Source organism: Aptenodytes patagonicus, chromosome 1 (genome assembly GCF_965638725.1).
Source record: "Aptenodytes patagonicus chromosome 1, bAptPat1.pri.cur, whole genome shotgun sequence".
NCBI classification, from domain to species: Eukaryota; Metazoa; Chordata; class Aves; order Sphenisciformes; family Spheniscidae; genus Aptenodytes; species Aptenodytes patagonicus.
In genome coordinates this window covers 56809586-56827585 of record NC_134949.1, presented here as the reverse complement: position 1 = coordinate 56827585, position 18000 = coordinate 56809586, and the positions used below count along the sequence as shown (strand labels likewise).

General features: G+C 44.2%; 1 protein-coding gene across 2 annotated transcripts; it reads right to left on the bottom strand.

The window, feature by feature from the left end:
• Positions 1–286: 286 nt before the first annotated feature.
• DESI1 (desumoylating isopeptidase 1) lies at positions 287–17813 on the bottom strand. 2 transcript variants are annotated; one of them, XM_076336943.1, is made up of 7 exons: positions 17595–17659; positions 13674–13730; positions 7286–7307; positions 6301–6370; positions 5523–5632; positions 4599–4721; positions 287–3417 (listed from the first exon to the last, which is right to left on the bottom strand). In XM_076336943.1, the coding sequence occupies exons 2-7, from the start codon at positions 13696–13698 to the stop codon at positions 3324–3326; spliced, it is 444 nt and encodes a 147-aa protein (XP_076193058.1). In that variant the 5' UTR covers positions 13699–13730; positions 17595–17659; the 3' UTR covers positions 287–3323. The 2 variants fall into 2 exon arrangements, with proteins under 2 accessions (XP_076193058.1, XP_076193050.1); XM_076336935.1 differs by lacking the exon at positions 13674–13730 and having other exon boundaries at positions 17595–17813.
• Positions 17814–18000: the final 187 nt, after the last annotated feature.

The following is an 18000-nucleotide window of genomic DNA, read 5'->3' as shown; positions in this document are numbered from 1 at the left end:
ATTCACCTCATCCAAGCTGCATCAAGCCTCAGGAGTGTGGTCTTGGTAAGATACCACGGTGCTTACAGAAGGAAAATTTTCCCAAACTTAAATAAGAATATTGCCTGTGACCAGTTCTAGCAAAGGGCAGTAGCCACCGCTACTTCCAGTAGCAGTACCTGGCACAAACTCCTGGGACAGTTTCTCATCTTGCACTTTCCAGCCGGGACCAGGGTGAAGAAGATGACTTCTGGTCAGCTGCGTTCGCTGGGCAGCTGCGTGGACACATACATTCAAACAGGAAAACTTGCTGGATTTCTTTTTATTGTGATAGAAAAAAACCCCACAAATAAATCAAAACGTCACTTTCTGCCTAAAGACATTATTAACATTTTTAAAATGGCACGGGGGAACCCCAGCAATACAAGACAGAATAGTAAGTGTGGGCAAAAGGGTTCTGTTCCCTGTCAGGAGTTCAGTTTCCCCGCCCCTTTGTCAATCAGCTGGCTGAAGTTCGTCACCTATATACACTTACATACACTTCTCAGTCTAGTTTGTATTCCTATGAGTAGGTATGGCTGGGTGGAATGTTGGGGGCACAGTCCTGCAATTTACACATAACCGTCTTCGGAGAAAATGGGTTTCCTAAGAGGCCTACAGGGTACAGGGGTCTCGTTACCCAGTAAGACCAAGCAAACAGGATTCCCTCCTACAGTTCTTTTGCCACGAAACACAGAGTAGGTCCCGAGCCCAGGAGACCCTCCAGGAGCTCCTTGGCTATTGCAAACAGTACATGGCCAAGTGAAATTTTACCCGGTGACCTTAAAGTAGCAGCACTATCTCTGCAAAGGGGCTGCTCAGGAGGGGAAAAGGCAGACTGCAAAACATATGGGATGAACATCTTCCTTTTCTTTCCTGCCTCCTCAGAGGATGTAAAAAGTCCTGAAGTAGGCAGCCAAGCAGAAACCAGGCTCAGGACCTCCAAAGTGGTGGACATACAAGGGATATCCTCATTGTGCAAGAGTGTGGGGCAGAAACCGTGGCACCAGTGCTTCCACCGCAGGCAGCTGCGCCTGAAGTGATAGTTTGCTGAAAGACAAGCAACCACAGCTGTGCTGCTTGCAGGTACCAAACTAGCATACCTAGATGCTGGGCTGGACTGTATCAGCTCGAGTATACCTGTTCAACTGAGAAAGCTCCAAGATCTCTAACATGCTACAGCATTTTGTGGCACAGTCACGTGTATTAAGATGAGAGGCTGGTTACACTTCACAGAATAGGTACGGGAAAAGCCTGGAGAGGCTATACATACTAAACAGGAAAACTAAGCTACGGCTTAGCAGAAAACAAACACTTACCAATCCTTCCTTCAGAAGCACCAAAAAGCATTCATAAACGATTTATTATAGAATGCTTTCTGCAAACAGGACATTTTGATGGGGAAAGATTGAAAGCTTTTGTATAAACCAATCTGTACTAACTGCTACAGTTGTCTCCAAGTCCAGTCCATCAAATGAAATGCTTAAGGAGAAGCTGATGGCACAAGCAGATAATGCCAAGGCAAAAAAATCTGGGCTGCAAGGGCCACTGCTGTGCACTGAGAGCAGGTACACACAGAACTGCAGAATGGACCGACAGTACCCTATTTCCACTGTGTAGTGCAAGGTGCAGGGCAAGAGGGTGTTTGACAGAGTGACTAAACCGCAGTTTTCCTCCATTCCATCCCCTCAAAAATATGAACCATTATAGTCCACACTGAGTAACAGCATGAGAAACTTATCAAACTGTATTATTCTAGGAGAAAGAGCCCAGCAGAGGAGAGACATCTCCTTTAGGTATGCAGGAAGTTTCCAGTGCAGGAAGTTTGAGATGCAGGACTGAACTTGCAGCAATACTTTTCACAACAAAGCACTGGACAAAGGGCTATACATTTTCATAGATGCTTTTTCAGCAGCATCTGGGATGTGCAATGCCCATTTATGGAGCGTCAGCAATATTTTCAGGTTTGTCCGATGTCTTTCTTTTGTTCCTTCCTAAATGTAACTGCTACAAATTGTTCAGGAAAATAGTGTATATACATGCATGAAAAGAAATCAGTGTGCCTATTCTTTCATTCCCCTGATCTTTTTCCACTGCAAATAATTGCAAAGCTATAAGAATCTTAAACTAGAAGATGCAGTATTGATACAATGTAATGTCAATCTAAGGACAGGACTGCTTCTGCATGTATCCCAATAAACTCAATTGTTCCACAGAAAAGCTTAATTTTACTCTTCCTCGTTTTCTTTACATTTGGGGAGACCTACCACCTATAAGCAGAGCCCTCTCTGATGTGCTTGACTGCTTTGGAAAGGATAGCAATATCAAAGAAAGTTGGAACTCCTACTGTGTCTGCAACTAGGTATTGAAGGCAGAATTGGTCCACCTTATATTATCGTGCAGTTGCCATGCTATTCCTGCCTTACTGTACTGTAACTCTGGTTTGGTAAGAAAAAAAACACAGCTCTTACGCAAAGGTAAATAGTTAACAAGGTTCTGTCTATCTGCTGATAAGCTTACATACGAGAAAAGGAAACATTCACTTCATTTTACTTTCACCTGAAATTTGTTTCCACATCTTCCGCTCATGAGATTCTGTTCCTTCGGCTGGTTCTTTCCCCATAACTCTTGGATCTAGCATTACGAGGCTCTTGGTAACCTTCAGTTCCAGCCTCCCTCCCACACGCAGCTAGTCCCATTGAAAGTTTCAACTTTTGAGTGTGACACCGACACACAGTTCAGTTCCCACACAGCTGTGCCACTGCAAATATTCTAATCAGACGAGTTCCGCTTTTCCCCTGAGCAAACAACATAATGTCAATGAAATATGCAGAAGACTAATCCTGGGACACCTTCACCTCCTAGGCTACCAATACTTTCTTTGTCTTTTTGCTACAGACTTCAGCAAATACCCCCGTAATATAGACAGTGACAGGAGAAAGAGATGCAAGCCTGCAAGGGACGGCTAGGACATCCCCTTATTTACTCCAAATTGTGTAACGGGCCCTTGAATGCTCACGGAATGAATTCCCACTTACCAGCACGGGAGTTACTTAGAAAGTGTCAGCCTACTCAGACAAGACAGCCTTTATAAATTAGTATAATACTATTAGAAATTATGGCAATCTTTTTGGTAGCACTGTCTTACATGCACCCTGATAAATCCTCTCCCTAGGAAATTTTAAAACTTGTCTTGTAACTGCTGTAGAGTTAATTCTGATGGGAAATTATAAAATAGAAATCTGGTAGATTCATGTTTAAAAAGGAAGAGGCCTGGTGAGGCTGGGCACACTGGGTCACTCCTGTTAGCTCTGTCCATTATGTCTGCTGAAGGTATTTCCTCCGGGTGGCTGGATCTGGATGGAGTCCAGGAGGGGCCTTAAAGCTTGTCCAAAAGGTCTGAGAAGGTAAAGAAATAAACATCTCAAATAGCTTACTTGGTGAACAACTTTTCCCATTTACTACTGAAGTGCATTCACTTCCTAGAGTGCACTCAAACCAACATTGTAGAAGCAAATTTGAAGAACAGACTTCCACTAGAAACTAAAGCAAACTAATTTAACCTATTAAAGAGAATTTACTGTTCAATAACTAAGAATCTTGAACATGATTTTATATAAGCTAGTTCTGAGTCCTAACATGCCCAGACTGCTAATGTGGTAATACCGTGTCTGAAACTGGCTTTTAGTAATTCATTCTACTTAAGCGTGCGAACGAAATCCCTGTTATGCAACTGCAGTGCTCCACTAAATATCACATCAATATTAAAGACTGTGAGAAGAATAGCCTCTAGCTCCCTTGCAAGACAATGGTTCAACACTCACAGAATAATTTCTGTTGCAATCTGTAGCACCTGGTGTATCTTTCAATATGACTCACTCTGTTATAGACTTTATCTGATTGTGAGAGATCTGAAGTGATAAGAGACCAGGGTAGAAGACATGTGTCTCCCAAATAACGTGGTATACCATTGTTACAAGAAATAAGACCTAAATGATGGAGCTCAAATCATCGCACTGGGATCCTCACTAGCTGAAAGTTGGGGGGGGGGGGGGGGGGGGGGGGGGAGGTTGAGCTGAACTACCAGGCAGGAATTCTTCATCTCCTCTTTTTCATATCCTCTTTTTCCATCTAGTCCTAGCTTTAAAGCTGCAGCGTTAATTTTAAAATTACATCTCCCCTGCCTCTTCACAAGCAAAGCTGACACTTCCACTGCAATTGTGGCGCTTAGAGTAAGAGAAATGACCTTTAACAGATACTGGTTTCCTAAGTCAAAAAAAACTTGCACCATTTTCTGAAACTTTCTATGCTTGTCTGGTCACATATAAGAGACCATCACAAAATAACTAGTTTAAGTCAAAGGCAGAACAACCTTCCCCTATCTTCTTAGTAATGCCAGTGCCAGTCAGCACTTGTCATACAGTGTTGTAAATGTTGAAGTAAAGCAAATAGCATCCTCTCCTTAATCTTACGCTGGTTCTCAGAGAAAGCCAGCAGAAACTGGTACTGCTGACTCTGTCAAATGTTTAAGCATTAGCATGGAGCAATACATTACAGAGAGGAGCGGCATGCATACTCACGTGGCAAGAACTTCAGCTGGAAGGTCAGTGATGTAGGAAGGGATTTTTCTTCCTGTCAGGAACTGTGCCACTTCATTACTGAAGGTGTTGCAGTTATGTTCAAAGAGGTTATAAGACTCTCCTCTGTGCCACAGGAAAGGAATTGAAACACAAAAAGACAGACTCAACAATAAATCTAACAAGCAGAAAAACTTAGACCCCTAATGAGGAACATCTCCTAACGTTAGCATTTTTTTCCCCCACAAAGAATTCTAAGGCAAATAGGTAACATACAGACATCAATTCACCTTCAAATTCAATTGAATCAGGGTGGAAAAATGACATCTCTCTGCATCACTGACTTTATACAATGTTTTTTTGGAGGATAAGCGAAGTCAGGTTTCTTCAATTAAAAACACAGAAGGAATAACAAGAAATCACAGGAATTATTGACATTGAAATATAGCCAGAACACTAAATGCTAGTTTCCTATTCTTGTGAGAAGTAGACTAGACTCTTTAACAGTCAAGACCTTGCTTTTACTCCTCTGAAAGTTGGCAGTTTTACTACAACACTTCACCTATGACTCATGGGGCAAAGCACTATTTACTGAAATACTTCATATAGCACCTTCATTTTCCCTGGTGATTCTCTCAAAGGCATTTCAGGCATTACTCCATTTTACGAAAAACAGTGTGAAAGACTTCCTGGCAGAATGCTTTCCCAGACTAGCTCAACTGGCACACCAGAGGGTTGCCTAGCTGGTAGCTCCTTGTGTATTGGTGCATCAGTTCCCGTCTCATATTTGGAGAGTACCAAATAATACACTAAGCAGACAAAGCTTTGTGAGCAGGATTGGTTTCATAATACCTTCCTCCATTCTGCACCCCTTCCCCTAAAGGCTTTTTTTGTTATACAGATTTTATCGTACAAGCTGCTACTTACCGGAACATAGATTCCCCCAAAGAGGAAAGATATTCCAGAAAAATTTCTTCTGTGACTTCAGTGTTCCCCAGGTCAACAACTGAGTCAGGGGGGCCAAGAAGTGTCCCTCCCTGTAAAAATTAACAGCCAGAAGACAGTGTTAAATGGACAGACTGAATTCTTTTGGAGGACTCTACTGAATAGAGCTATCGTGGCTTGTCTAGGCACAAAAGGAGGAACTTTTAGTATGTTTGTCAAGCAAAAAGCCCTACTGGCCTCCCCTGTTCTGCACTCAGAGAATGAGAAATAACACGCAACTTACATTTCAGCTTGCATACTTGGGTCTTTGTGCTGAAAGCTCTAAGCTATGGCAAAATTCTGCTTTAGAAGAATGGCCCATCAGTTTTGCCTTTCCAAGAACAGAAAGGTCTGACAAAACATTATTATTTTTTTTTTTTTTTTTAAATCTTAAAAAGTATGCCTTGAGTTGCCAAGTCTGTATGTAAAACTTATCGATACAGAATTAGACAAGTTGTCACTCTGGCAATGCAGCTGCAGAAGGTGTCTTGGATAGACAGACTCTACCAGCAGAAGCAACCCCCAACCTGTATTTAGTTGGGCTTAAACCCACTGCCCATGCTCCCTTTTCCTCAGATGCCCTGGGCAACCATGGCAAGCAGCCACATCTGGCTGAATTCAGAAGCCTCTTGCTGCTTTTCTAAAAGACAGTGACACAAGGAATTCTGATCAGGTAACCCTATCACAAAATCATCTTATCAGAAAAATAAGTTTAACTTACAGGTGCACAGCTGGATATTCCTCCACTGCCATAGAAGAACTCATCCTTATGGACTATTATGGAGGTGTGCCTGCCACAGAGAACAAAAAACAGGTAAAAAAGGAAATATTTAACCTAGCACATAAATCACCGGTAAATTTATATGCTCAAGGACATCACGAAGTGAGTAACTGAAAGAATTTAGAAACAGGATCTGCTGGGACATGAACGGATATGGAAGCAATGATTATCAAGCCTACTGTAAGTCTGTAAGCAGCTGGGAAAGAACAGGCTTAGCTAGGTGCCCAAGCATGAAGGAACATAGGAAGAGAGGGACTTCCACACCAGCATGAGATCTCCAGCAGCCTTTTTCAGCTAAAGGGTTGAGGGTGAAGTCACAGATATAGAGACAGAGCTAGCCCTGCTACCACATTGACAGAAGTGCATGTCTGATAGGCACTGACTGAGAAGAAGGTCAGGCAGTCACTGGAGATGGATCAATAGAGAAGAAAATGGATGGACAAGGGTTTGGAGTTTTTTTGCCTTTTTTTTTTTAAAAACTCTTGATATGAATTATAGCAAATTGGGGTGTTTCGTAACTGAATGTAGCCACCGCTCTTATGTGCCAGAAGGCCTGATTCTGTAATACCTTCTTCCCACCTACTCTCTTACTCTCATGTTTAACCATGCCTGCAATCATAAGACAAAGTGCTTGGGACAAGGACAACATCCTACCCTTGAAAAAGCGTACAAGTGCACTAAAATGCAACAACTACTACCAACACTTTTTTCATGGGGTCCACTGAGCTTTGAATGGAGAAGTTTAACCAGCACCTGACTACATCATCTTACTGTCAATCTGTATTCAGGAACAAAAAGTGCCTTGGTCTCTCTTCAGCACCAAAATGTTCTTAAGATCTGAAGCATATATAATCTCATATTGAAAATACTTCCTACACCACACAGTGTTTAAGACACATTATGCAATTTAAATCTAGTCACTTACCAGATGCCATCCAGCTGTTTCCCTGTATGCAGAGAAAAGAAGAGTTATTAGCAACATATTTTCCAGATTTCAGCCTACTTTCTCTCAATCACTTAGGAACCGTGCTTATTATTTCACCATGACAGTAATACCAAGGATTTCATCCCAGAGTTGCTTCTAAAGAAACAGAATGCCCTTCTTTCAAATGAACTACTCAGTCCACACTACTGCTGTACTTTTTTCCTCCTGCATGCAGAGGTGGCAATGCCATCCTATCCTGCCAGTGCTTACCTTCCTTGGGCTTTTGTCTACAGACCAAGAAAAGAAGCCTTTTCCTAAAATTAGAGTCTTCAGTCAGGACCAGAAGAGTTGAATTTTACACTGATTTCATAATTGCAGGCAGTTAGCCAGCACAGAGTATTCAGTTTTCTTTTTCAGTAACTGATGAGAGCTCTGACTTGGAACATAAGATCTGTGGTGATAGTCTCGATGATCTATTCCATGGTTTCCTCCTTTCCCTCCCTCTCCGTCCTTAAAAATTAACAGTTTAAGTGGGAGTTGGGGCAGGGGGGAAAAGTGCAGGGTTGAAATTTATACAAGTTATAAACTTGTGTGTTTTGTAGAACACAGCAGCAAATACTGGCTTCAGGCACCACTAAACTGGTAATATCGTTGTGTCTTAGAGAAAAAGTCCCGTCTGAAATGCTTTTCCAGTTCCCTAGAAGTGGGAAACCTAAACCTCTCTGTGTTCATCTTGGGATCAAACCTCTCTTCAAAGGGTCACCAGCTGTTACTGCTCTAGGCTCAATTATTTTATCTACCATAACCTAAAGGCTTGGTCCCTGGTATCGTACCCTTTGTAAACTTGCAGCCAGCAACAGCATGCTATGACAGAGGCGCTGTAACTTTATTTTGCCAAACAGGGTGCACAACACCCAGAAAAGTGGATTTAGAACAGAAAAACTGTATGCATACCAACATTTGGTATTCTCCTGAACCCAAACAGTAGACTGAGTGCTCCTCTGTCATAGCTTCTGCTTGCTTGCAGCAGGCTCCCAATCCTTTTAGTCAGCCCCCATGTATAAGCGCTCTCCTCTAGCAGACCACTTCCCACACCACTATCCTTTATATCCAAGCAGCACCTCTTCCAAGATGTTTTGTTGTTACTGTTCAGCTTTTAGATACCAGAATGTGATGTGATGATCTGCTAAAGTAATCTGCAGGTTTTCCAGAGCTAGATAACAAACACTGTATACATAAAAAAAAAAAGCCACCTGAACATGAGAAGCACTGTTCTAGTGAGAATTTATTCAGAAAGCACTGATGGGTTAACTTTTGGCCAGCAGGCTTTGCTCTGGTTTGGACACCATCTGTTTGCATCACACAAGCCTCAGGCCTCCCAAAGCTAGCCACAGACCTTCTTGCTTCCTGAATTCTGGGCCATTATGTCTAGATATTATCCTCCTCCTTTAAATGTTGCCTCAGAGCTGTGGTCTTTTTTTAAATGTTTTATTCAAATGCTTGTGACATTCAGACTTTTCTTAGCTATCTTGAGGGCCACTGCCTTAACTGACCTTAACTCAGGATTTGGCTGCATCCCTCATCACGCTGTCAGCCTTGCCTCTCCATAGCAACTATTCCACCAGCCACCCTGCTTGTATTCCCACAGCTTATGATGCTGAAAGTGCACTGTGACTGCTCTTCAAAGGCTGGAATCAGATGCTCAGAATAACAATAAATTATTCCACTCAAAAAAAAGAAAGTTTGGTAAAAATGAAGCTTGGCTCAATTGCATTCCCCTGCTTTTCCCCCACGATTCCCAAAGAGGAGGCAGAATGTTACACACTGGGCCCCAGTTAGTGTATCAGGGGCCTAAAGCTAAATGGTAGTTTGACAGAGCAATATTTCATCCCTCAGCCTCCAGGATGCTGGCTTCTCTGCTGAAACTTTAGGGGTCACTCTTCTTCTGTTGGTGTCTAGCTTCTTCTAAGATACCCGGTGCGGTAGCAGTGATGGGGTACACTGTCCCAGTTCCACTTGTCCTGTGGAAAGACATTCTCCGATTATCCTTACTTAGATCAGTGCCACGGCATCAATGGCCTACAGGGAGGCAGAGGCATTACCTTTCCCTTTCTATAGGCAGAGGGTCTTGGGGTATTTATCCCCTCCTACTCCTCTGTCAGGGCTGCTTTGGTCTGTGAGTACCAGGAGTGAATATGCTACTTGAAAGCAGCAGTAGTTTGAGTTCTTTCTCTTGGGCAAAACCAACTTTCTGTCATCATCAGGACTGGGTAAAACAGAGGAACAAAACTGAGGAGGATAATCCTTCAAGAGTTCTGAGAAAAGGATGTTTATGTGTCCAAGTAAGGAATAAACAATCACTACCATATTTTTTCCTCTCAAGTCTGAAGCAAAATAGGCACAGAGATAGATACCTGCTTCAGATGAGGGTCGTATAAGAGTGGAGGCAGGGAAAAAGGCTGTTGTGACAATAGAGACATCAGTCAAAGCAAGCACACACAGTTTTGAAGTAGGTGGACTGATCTGTCACTACCATGGATCACAGCCAGGCAGCAAGCATATTCACTGTCAACCCATTGCACAGAAACGTAGGCATGGAGTAGGATGAAGGCCAAAAGATAGTAGCAATGATGCGAGAAGCAGAGCAGTGTGTTGCAACATCTCAGGAGCATTTGCTGCCCCTTTAGCGTGTCTCATGCTGTTGTGCTCCTTGATCCTCTAGCCCCTGTTCCACACCTTCCCCATCAGAGCTTTCGCCTTGCACTCTAGAGCTGCCAGAAACCAGTGACACTGCAGGCTCATCAGCAACATGTGAGGTAGGGCATAGTGCACTGCCCTAACTTTAGCAGCTGGCCTGCGATAGGCTCTACCGCTTGGCTTTGCATAGTTAGTGTTCTGCATATCTGTAATAAATTATTACACATTTGTTCACAATAAATCACTGTTTTGCACTAGAAACTTGAACTTTATCCTTCAGGGCAGAGAAACAAACCGTTTCAAAGGCAGCACATACTAGAATTGTATCTGCCCTTTTGCATGCTAAATGGAAAAAGAACATCTTAGTATTTACTTTCACACACATTGCCAGCAAACAACAATGAAAGGCTTTCCACAAAGTTGCCACTTTGCACCTATATTCTGTGTGCAGATGAAAGAGTTATAGCAGATGCTGACAATGTCACAGGTGCTGCCAGGAACCTGCTCATGCAATTACAACACCTACTTGAAAAGATCATTGCAGCAAAGGCTACCACACATTGGGCTGCTCTAGCAAGACTGCAGCCAGCAGCTCAAGGGAGGTGACCCTTTCCCCCTGTTTGACACTTGTGAGACCACATCTGGAGTGCTGTGTCCACTTTTGGATCCCCCCAGTACAAAGGACGCTGAACATACTGGGCTGGAGCACTTGCTGTATTGAAGAGCGGCTGAGAGAACTGGTCTGTTCAGCTTCAAGAAGAGAAGGCCGAGAGTCCTTATTGCTGTCTACAACTACCTAATGGGTATGGAGGAAAGGGAGCCTTGTTCTACTCAGAGGTGCACAGTGAAAGGCAACAGGTGCTAGTCAGAAAATGGGAAATTCCCAACTCAGTAAGAGGAGAAAAAAAAAAATTACCATGAAGGTGGTCAAACACTGGGGCAGGAGTCCAGAAAGCATGTGGGATTTCCACCCTTGGAGATACTCAGAACTCAGCTGCCCAGGGCCCTGAAGAATCTGCTCTTGCCGGATCTACCTTGAGCAGGACCTCCAGAGGTCCCTTTCCACCAGTGCAATTCTCCGATTGTATGAACAAAACCCAAACAGAATTCAGGAAAGGGACTTCGCATTAGACTGCAGTCCCCTGGGGGGACTCTTCACAAAATCCGTAGCCAACAACAGGCAGCAACTGCCAGGGCAATAACAGAACAGCTCTTGGCAAGTGAAGCTGCCTATCTTCACAAGGCAGGTCTGTCTGAGGCTGCTCAGCTAGGTCAGTTTGTGCCAAGCACTGGTTTGATGATCTTAATGGAGCTGCTGACCTGCTATTTTCGCTTGGCTCCTGTAAGACATTAACCAGGCTGGCATTGTGGAAAACACATGCCAGATCTGCAGCACTGATGACTAAGGCATCCATGGTAGCTCTCCAGCCTGCTGCAGACAAAATAAAATCCCTTTCTGCCACTGGTGAACTGTGCTTGGTCGGAGGCAGTGCAAGTCTCTCCAATGACACCACCGTTGGGGAATCCTATGCCTAAGGAACCTGCCATTATTGGCCACATATGCATCACCCAGAGACATCCAAGATTAAGAACTTTTGGTATGCTGCTGCAGTTTCTTATGCTCCACAGCTGGCTGTTGTCATCTCAACTCCAAACTGACTGATAGGGGAATAAGTCAATGGCCACCAGCTTCTGAGGAACTTGGGCAGCTCCCTTTCCTGCTGCTCAGCAAGAATCTCAGTGTTGTTTGTCTGTAAGAGGTTCTGTACAGACCTTCATGGCCGCCATCATACTCCTCCTGAAGTTTTGCCTCTGTTGGTGATCCTCCTATATGACTCTTCTTGCCCTTCTCTCAAACTCAGACATTGCACAGAACAGGTGACAGCTCACAACCACTGCCACTCCTGACAAGCTCACATAAAGCAATCAGGGCAGCCTGCACTAAGGAGTTATGTCTTACCTTCTGCTGGACATTGTCCACTATATACAAAATACATTGCTCACAGCCTCTGAAGGCTTGATACACACACCAGCCCCAAGCAATGATCGGCACAGCTCTGTTTCCACAGCCAGCTGCCTAAGTGAGAGCATGAATACAGTATTGCTGTAGCAGTGCTAAGGCACAAGTTGTATCCAGGCCTTGCAGTGACACCTTCCAATAAAGCTGCTTCTGGCAGCCCTGTCCAGCTTAAAAAAATAGAAGGTCAAGCTTGCCAGGGAGCCTCCCCAAATAATCCTACAGTGCAATAGAGCTTACATCTCATAGTCAATTGAGTGGTCTAGAAGAAGGGATTGCAAATACCATCTGGGATACTGGCAGACATCATCGCGTTTCATGCTCTTCCACTCCTTGCCACAACACTCCAAACTCCCGTGGCACGCTGCAATGTGGGCAGAACTATATGCTGGTACTGCCACCCAAACCAACACATTTACTCATAAGCTGAGGCTGTCTATAACTATATAGAAAAGTCTGATTCCCCAGTAATTTCCATTTGAGCTGCAAAAGCCTTTAAATTGCAGGCATTACCCTTCACTCAATACCTACAGCAAAGCTAATCCAAATAACGCACACACATATAATGCAGAACAGGACTGTCCTGATGGAATGATACTCTTTTGGGCATCTATGTTCATCCAGGTAAAACAGAGAAACAGCAAGATGCCTGAAGAGTTTAAATATCAAGGGACAGAGGGCTGTTGAGCAGGAAAGGGTGTTGCAAATTTAGATGTACATACTTAATCATACAACAATTAGTACACATGGTCAAGTTACCAGGTATCAGCTGTCCCACAGTAATTGCCTGTGTGCAAGCTCCGCCTGAAGTAAATGTGAAGCAATTCAGCTTAATTTGATCTGCTTCCATTACAAGCTAATGCAAGTCAAGCTACCTTGTGTTTGTCACAGACCATGAACATGGACATGAAAGTTACTGTGTTGTATCTGCAAGAGTTTAAGGTGATAGCTTGTCAGTCTTTGGAAACGTGATCACATACCTGATCTTTAAGTCTGGGCTGGGTTTTTTTGTTACTTGCCGAGGTGCTTATATGGATCTTTCCTGAAAATACTCACTAGAACTCAGGAGGGGATGCCAATTCGGCATAAATCTGTGTGCTTAAGCATCTCAAAGATTCAAATTGTTTGAATGAGGCAAAGTATCATCTGGCAAGTAAACAAGTTTTTTGTATTTGTTGTTATTTTTCTTTATAACAATCATAGCTCAAATACTTTCATGGTGCTTACATGAGCCAGAAACCTATGAGAAAAATACAACATTCAAATGCATTAAACAATTCCAGGACCCTCAGCTTAGTCACAGGAACGTGGAGAATGAAGTAGTTAGATTTGTTTGTTGTACAACTGATTCGGGAGACTGTTATTGTTAGGATATGAGGGTATTTTGAAAGAAATAGCAAGCCCGTATAATTTTAGAATACAATCAAATGGGATTACTTCCATGCTTGGATTTATCTGGAAACCCAAGCAGAAGGGAGATTAGATGCTCACCAATCTATTTTACTGGCACAGTTAATTTGTTAATCTCAAGGGCCACGCAATGTAGTTTATTCCTGTACATTTTAAATATCAAATCAAAGTGGCATTTGTATATTAATCCAAATTATTAGACTGAAGGGCAGAAGAGTTCTGAGACATGAAGGAATTATATAAGGAGATGGGCACTCAGTTTACCCCATTCAGAGCTTAGGCCATCCATCCCTCAGTGCAAGAACATCACCTGTTCCTGAGCTGTAAAGTAAAGAAATAATAGGAAGCTTAGTATTTTTAACAACATATCTATGCTCTGCAATGGATATGCAAGCCCCAGAAAACCCTAAAAGACCCCAAAAAAGTAGTGAACTGGTCTTCTGTGGAACTGGAAGCAATATCATTTGGTCAACCAGCGTGGGTATTTCTAGCAGTGCATTGCTTTGCATATTGTTGCAGCTTCCTTAGGCCAATCCATTAAGATTCCTGCCCTTTTTGAATTGAAAATTATTCTAATTAGTCAAGCACTTTCTCCTATGTGCTACCCAGGGTGCTCAACTGAAGCAAAAAAAACTAACAGAGAGGGAGGAGCCTGCTTCAGTTCCCTTCTTCTTGAGGTGCCTAGAGAGACCAAGAAGTAGGCTAGATTGGGGGAGGGTAATACACTTGATTTTCATGAAATCCCTAGCAAATGCTCTGGAGCAAAGATTATGGAATCTCACACTGGACCAATTCAAAACTCTTCAGAACAGGTAGAGGAGAGGCAGACTAACGTGCTGGGTCTGGAAGAGAGGAACAAAGCAGAAGGTACCTCCTTTTAGCAGTTACCTTTTGCTCCAATTCCTTCTGGGCTGTTAAGTCCCTACAGCTGAATGCACCACTTAAATTTCAACCAATACATACTCCCAGTCAACTCCCCGTTAATTTATACTACACTGAGCCAAAACTGCTGTGGTAAACTAAGCTCCTGCCCACTCTGTCACATGAGCAATAACCTCAGTTACAGGACAGGAGAACTTTGAGAGCTGCAAGACATTTTTTCCTTAAGCCCATGATGCAACAGGATTTTAATCTTCCTTAAAGATTTCTCTGCCTTTGGACATCTACTTCAAAATCAGCACTGCAAGCTGAACTATTCTGTTTTCCTCTCTACCCTCCACAGAATTGGGTGGATTATATTTTCTGTCTTGAAAACAGAAATCTCATTGCATTCAGATTAACATTTATTATTGTTAGATAATTTAGCTGGACAGACAAATGTAGTCTCACAGACTGAGAATGGGGGAGAGCAGGGGAACAGTACCTGTAGAGAAGATGCATGTAGAGCAACGGCACACAAAAATTAAACGCTCCGCTTCTGATATCAAAGGCAATTGAACTACAATATTTGGTCATGTATACTTTAGAATAGAAATATTCACCGAAAAATTACAGGAAACTCACAGAAAAGTAAGAAGAACAAAAGTAGTCTGGGTAGAAAAAGAGTAAACTTGCCAAGAAAAGTGAAGACGTGCCCAAGGGGCACAACTAAGTCACTCTAAAGCCTGCGATGAACAGTGCTGTATAGCTCTGCCTTCCAGGTTCATCATTCAATGACAGTGGAGAGAACTGATACTGAAGAAGTTAGGATAACGTTTAGTAGTGAGAGCTGATCCTTGAATACTGTACTGACATAATCCATAATACCTGTGGATCCTATTAGCACAACTGAAGACACCATGTGGTGATGCTCTCGCAGTGGTCAGCCCCACAAGAAGGGATTCATCCCCTTCTGGCAGGGGGATCTGAGCTTCTGTTTTCGAGCATGCTAGGAATTGATTTTAGTACAATCACTGATCGTATTTGTTTCTTCTCTCTAACACACACGTATTTCAACATAGGTGATGTTACAGAATTATCACTCAAAGCAAAAGCATTGTTTCAGTCAATGGATGATGGCATCTATGGAAAGAATACCATAAATAGAGATGACAAATGTTTAGCGCTAAATCATCTAAGAAATCCTTTCCTCTCCAATTTCTATGACTTTCCCTGACGATGTACAGTTTATGAACATCACTAACAAAAAAAAAGGAAAAACAGCTATTGACCATCTGAAAGTCGATGTACAGAGAAGTAGCAACAGTTTTTGTTGTTCTTCAAGGGAAAAAAAAAAAAGGTGTGTACATGAGGCAAGAGGAGTATTCTCTCCATCACTTTGCTCTTGGGGAGGTTTCTAATAATCTGGAGGTATGACAGAGCTGAATGTAAATGCACAGAAGATACTTAACTTGAAGGAAAAAAGGAACAAACAATGATTTGTTTTATGGACAATCCAGTCGCTGGATCCACATAATCCCAAATATTCTGCAGTCTGCGTTGTCACTGTGACCACGCAGGCCTAGTTGGCCTTGTTCCACAAACACATCTGAACTCAGCTAGTTACCAGGCAGTACTAGTGAGCAACACTTCCCACGCTACCAAGAGATGTGTTCGGATTTTTAAGTTTTCCTTTTCATTACTCAGACTCCTAGAAATTTAGCACCAAACTGTATCGCAAGCACAAAGTTTTTAAGTTGTTGTTTGGATAGCATAAAAAACACCAAAAATGAAGTCATGCACTAAGTGTTTTTATGTGGAAATTAAGAAAGCTACAAGATTCCAGGATTGACTCTGTGGGTAAGGCAGCTAAAAAGCCTTCGCTTGATCTATATGAAGACTAGCATGGACATATATACAGTGACAACCTATTTCTGTACAAGTCTTTGCTTGGACCAACACTTTGAAATAAGATTGGTTAAAATCTGCTCACCTCAACCACGGATAAATCATGCACACATGTAATCTGTATCTTAAGATTTATAACTCTTAGCACAAGATAAAACATGGCTATTATGAACTAACAGGTGAAAAGTTACTTCCCTGAGGGCTACAACAGAAGCGACTCTGATCACACACAAAGTTTTGAGATTATCCAGTGCGGGAAACACACATCTTCCAAAGTTGTTGTTGCTGTCTGGCTAACAGAGCATATCACATACGATCGCTATAATATTTTCTTCTCAACTTTACAAGCCTATCGTTGATGTGTATGAAACCTCATGCTAAGAATTATTTGGACTTTCATTTTAAGCTTGCAGGAAAGCACAGAATCTCCTCATAGGACAGATGAGCGAAGTGAATGCCAACAAACTGTAAAACAAGATTACACGGAGCCATCTGTTTGGACACTGAGCCTGTTGAGAAGTCTCATCTCACACAGACTGCTGATCCGACACGGGCCAGAGTCTACACATAACAGATATAAACTACTCTCTCATTGCGTTCCTAATTCACACTTCCAAAACTTCAAGAAAAACCTAAGTTTCCTTCGCATCCTCAGTCCAAGGTTCAGTTGGAAACACACACATTCTTAATATACAACAAACTTTTACAAACTCTCTGGAAAGAAAAGGTAGCTAGTTGCACATCACAAGCCATGCAACACCTAGCCCAGTCCAGCCTCACCACAGCATGGAGCCGTTTGAACTCAATAACCTTGTAAACAGCAGAAGGCTTTCTTCCAGATCAGCCTTCCTGCCAAGGCACCATAGCAGTCGGGAACCGAGCTTTCCCTCACCTCAGGGGCTAAGTAATACTTTTAATTAGCCTTTAGTAAATAAAATGAACGAAGCGGCAAAGGACGGGTGGGGGAAAAGAGGCTGGACCCTGTTCACCTGGAGCTGCCGTACTGACAAAGCTCGTCCCGCTGACCACGGAGACAGGGATGCTGCAGCTAAAACCCACTTCGTTCCCACGCATCGGGCCCCCAAGCCAGGCCTGCACACTCCCAAGTCGTGCTTCAGCCACCGGAGACCGCCGCGGCCCGGTGCCCGCAGCCGCTGAGCGCTGCCCGTGCCCTCAGGGAGCCCTTCCCCGGCGGGCCGCTCCCTCGGGAGAGCAATACCGGGCGAGCGGGGAAGCCACTCCCGGGGCTGAAGGGGATGATTTCGGCCCCGTTCCCCGGCACGGCGAGGCCGGGCCGCGGAGGTCGGTGGGGAGACACCAGCCCCCCCCGGGAGGCGGCGGCGGCGGGAGGGGTGGGCCGGGCCGGGCCCCGCGCGGAGGCGGGGCGGTGCCGGTGCGGGCCCCCCGCCGTGCTCTTACCCAGCATGAGGGGGCTGAGGCGCCGGGCCATGCCCTTGGACAGGTCGTACACATAGAGCTTCACGGGGTGCAGGGCCAGCGGCTCCTCCATGGGGGTGCGGGCACGGCCGCCGGACGGCACCCGGAGCCCTGGCAGACACCCGCCGCCCGGCCGAGCGCCGGGAAGCGGAGGGGAAGGGGAAAGGGCGGCCCCGGTGCCGGTCCCGCCGCCGCTCCCGGGTGCGGCAGCACCAACCGTGAGGTGACAGACGGAACGGAAGGGGCGACGCTGCCTCTGCGCATGCGCGGCAGCCGGCGACCGGCCGGGCTGCCCCGTCACTGCGCCGTTATGCAGCGCGGGGGGTCGTCGCGGGGGCGGAGCTAGAGGCGGTGGGCGGAGATGGGGAATTCCCCCTGTCATTGGCTG